At 34.0% G+C, this 3,965-nt stretch overlaps 1 protein-coding gene across 1 annotated transcript in view; it reads right to left on the bottom strand.

Moving 5' to 3' along the window:
- LOC108745151 (sodium-coupled monocarboxylate transporter 1) overlaps positions 1-3,965 on the bottom strand; it is a 158,883-nt gene that overhangs the window by 80,456 nt on the left and 74,462 nt on the right. The window contains exon 2 of the mRNA XM_025980902.1: positions 3,029-3,063. Coding sequence (XP_025836687.1) covers positions 3,029-3,031 — 3 coding nt within the window. The 5' untranslated portion in view covers positions 3,032-3,063. The remainder of the gene's footprint in view (positions 1-3,028; positions 3,064-3,965) is intronic.

Genomic DNA, 3,965 nt, shown 5'->3' with positions numbered 1-3,965 from the left:
TGTGATAGGGAGGCAGAATACCTAGGGCACGTGCTGAAGGGATGTGAGGGAAGAACGGCGAAAGAATGTGTGGAGTTAGTGAACGAGGAAGCGGATGGTTTGAGCTTATTAAATGAAATATTAAAAAAGAGGAGGCTGTAACAGTTTTGTTTTTATCTTTATGAAGTGAAACTTCTTTACGCACGGTAGGGTAAGTTCGTTTCATGCGAGTTGCTATGTAACGAAATCATGCAACGGATGTCCCCTCTCTACACGGCCACGTAGTCGAGTTCGTAGTGGGGATCGCTTGAGCCGTAAGCGTGCTTCAATGCAACGTTCGTTACAGACAACTCCGGCATGTATAGTGTAACCCTAACAAAATGTATGAATGTATTTGTATGTGTGCCTACACTCTACAGTCGAAACGACGCCACTGACGCCAATTCCTTAACCCCTATCCCGGTATGTTTGTGTGTTTGAAGTAGTTTCACTTCAGTAGCGTGTTGTATGATTACACATAGTATTTTTTTATTGTTTGTTTGATTTTATTACTATTGTTATTTGTATTCTACCGTATTGCAATTGATTTTATAAAATTATTCCCAATTTGAATAGGTATTTTCATTTTCCATTCTTCATAAAAATTATATTCAATAATTGACATTAATAATCAAAATATTTAATGACTAAACTGTCAGTATGGGTATTTGAATGACAATAATTAAAGCTCCAGCTTTTCTACTGTAAATTCGGCATACTTTTTCGAAACTTACTGCTCTGATACTTTTTTTTTTTTAAAAATTAATATTTCGAAAACGGTAAAGTTTAGAAGTAGAAAAGTATTATAAAAGTCTACCTAAAATCATAAGTAGAATTCAAAACCGTCATAATATACTGGGTGTTCCATTTAAAATAACCAAGTTGGGTCAACTTCCGGCATAACCGGAAGTGCTACATAGATGCTGTTACTTTAATTGAGGAAAGCATATCCAATAACGATATTGTCCAAATTTTCAAAAATTCAAATCGAAGTAGTTTGCGAAGTATTCTAATGGGTAGTCACATAAATGTCTCTACTTAAGTATAAAAACCGACTTCAAAACTTTGCTTATATGTACAAACTTTATTACAAATTTATAATCTTTTAGTACCACTATTACTATTACAATGGATATAAAAATAATGATTCCACCGAAGATTGATTGTAAAGTTAAATATTTTTGTTTTTCTATTAAACCACTTTCGATAGTAAATAACAGCCTTAAGGGGAGTCAGGGGACTCATATCACGTAAGGCCGGCATTGAATATTGTCATTCTAGAAAAAATACTAATAAAAACTTTATATTTAAAAATCTACCCCAACCTCACGCCTGACAAAGAGGGCAGGGGTCGCTAATATAAATATTTAGCTAATTATTAATTTATTTTTCGTACAATAGTTTTAAGCCGCATTAACTGCAAAGTCATGGGTCATTTACGGTATTGTTACACGATTCAAACATTTAAATTCTGTCGTACAATGTGAAATCTCGAAGAAATTCTAGTACATTTTTTTATGTAGTTTTGGGTTATTCAGGTGTTCACTAAACGATGTAGCAAGACTACGTTTCCTTCTTTGTAAACTCAGGACAGTTGTTGATAATTTGTTGCACTGATAGGAAGGTGTTTGTATTACATACATATCGGAGGTAGCTCATTTTAAACTAAATGTATATGAATTTGATTAGAATGACTTATTCGGAGTTTTTGTATGATTACCTCTTCTTTACGTTTGAGATCTGAATTTCGAAATTTTTCGAAGACATCTTTTCTAATTTGCTGTAGTTTTTTGGGAGACTTTCTCAAATGTTTCTTGATTTTTCGTTTAGCCTCTGGTTTGGTTAGGGGAACTATTGCAGGATACGGAATCGGTAGCGCCTTTTTTTGCAAGTTCGTCTGCTTTGTCGTTTCCATGAATGTCAGACTGAGACAGTATCCAATCTAAGATTTCCTTGGCCATCACACCTTCTATTAGTTGATGGACGACGTTTCTTATCATTTAATTAGTTTGTAAAGGGTTCTGCAAGGCTGTAAGTATGCTCAATGAGTCGGTCACAATTAGAGAAGATTCTTTATTTTGTGTTTATTAATTATGTGGCTTTCTGAATGACATGGGCTTCGCATATGAATATACTGAAAATGTTTGGTAATTTNCATGGTCCTGGCAATCAGGCATGGGTCATGCTTAAAACCTAACTGTGCCCCAGTCCTGGCAACCAGGCATGGACCAGACTTGAAACAACTATGGCCCAGCCCTGGCAACCAGACATGGGCCAGACTTGAAGCTTAACTATGTCCCAGCCCTGGCAACTAGGCGTGGGCCAGTCCTAGTAACCATTATTGGGCCAGCGTTATCATTCCAGACTTTGACCAAGACTGGGCCAAGTCTGGCTTACAAGTCTGGCCCAGAGTTCTGCATAGTTGGACCAAGGCTGGTCCAAGCCTGGGCCCGCCGTACTTTCCTACATGGGAAATGTTAATAACAAATTTTGGTGGAGGTATTTCGTAAAATGAAAACTGACAAACATTTAACACATGCATGCTATGCTCACAATATATTTGGAAAGAGCAATTTCTCTCTGTCTTTCTCTTTCTCTTAAGAGGGAGAGAGATTTCCGGTAACATGTTCGATTTTTGGTCAGGAAAATTTCCTCAGACCTAGGGAATTTAGAGCCAGTTTAAGGAAAAAGTGATTTTTATTTAATTCATAATATACCTAGTTTAATTTTTGTGCCAAATGAATTCTTGTTGTTTAAAAGTTATTACTTGCACTTTTCTTTAAATATTGGTAAATAATTTAAGAAAAAAAACGCTTTCGTTATTTACGTTAAATGAATTTTTTTCCTTTTTTCGTAATAACAATCTCCGACGAAATATAAGAAGATTTCAGTAAAAAAACTGGGGAATAAAAAGAAATTAATCTGGCAGCACCGATTTTTGCTGGTTAGCTTCTTGCCGCAGTAACTTCGCTCCGAAAACTAAACAATTAAATAAACTTAAATTACTTACCATTGCTGTTGGCTGAGTCTGAAGGGATTTTAACCCTAAAAATAAAAAACAAAACAAAGTAATCAATCGCTCTTTTGTACAATAAAAACAAGGATCGTAATAAAATATAATAAAATAAAACCGAATGCAACGTACGAAGAAAATTCGATATTTATTGCAGTCTCTCAACTGTAGTAACATATAGAAAGACAATTACATGCTATTTTCCATCAATTACAATATGATTTACAACAGTTGTGATCAGTGGCGGATTCAGAGGAGGAAATGAGGAAATTAATCCTTCTCTTCAAAAGCTCTTTATCTCATGGGTTGCTTCAATATTGTGAAAGTTAATGTTGTGTGAGAAAAATCGAATTAGGAAATTTACCCCTGGATATCACAAAAAGTGCCAGCTAATTAGCTGAAAATTCGTCATTTGTTTCGAAAAATTCGGACTAGGCCAGATTTTTCATGTAAATTAGTAAAAAATTAATTTCATCATTAATAAATTTGAAATGCGAGGAATTTTATTTATCAATAATTTAAGGTCGTTCTTTCGATATGTTTCTACTTTTTCTTCAACCGTTTTTTTCTGTTGATTTAATTGAAAAAGGTTACACAATAATGTTGTTTAGAATTACCTTTTCAATAAGGGCATTGGGATCCGATTTTTCCAAGTAGTAAATGTTCTGTAATGAATAAAGATTTATCGAGAAAAGGCGATTTCTTTCGTGTCCACTTTTAAACTAGAAATTCGTGTACTATTGCATTGAAATTTTCGGAAAGGAAGCATTTTTTATAGTTATTATTCCGAACGAATAAATAGGTGAGTAACAATTAATTTGCTAATAAAAGACGTTTATAAATTTTATAATTCTCCCAAGTGTTAATTATTGATCTGATTTGTTTTTAGGTAAGATTCATTTATTGGCTTCAAATTAATCATCGTTTATATTCT

Source organism: Agrilus planipennis, unplaced genomic scaffold (genome assembly GCF_000699045.2).
Source record: "Agrilus planipennis isolate EAB-ADULT unplaced genomic scaffold, Apla_2.0 scaffold4, whole genome shotgun sequence".
In the NCBI taxonomy this organism is placed as follows: Eukaryota; Metazoa; Arthropoda; class Insecta; order Coleoptera; family Buprestidae; genus Agrilus; species Agrilus planipennis.
The sequence above is the reverse complement of the archived record's forward strand: the minus strand, read 5'-3'. Positions and strand labels throughout refer to the sequence as shown.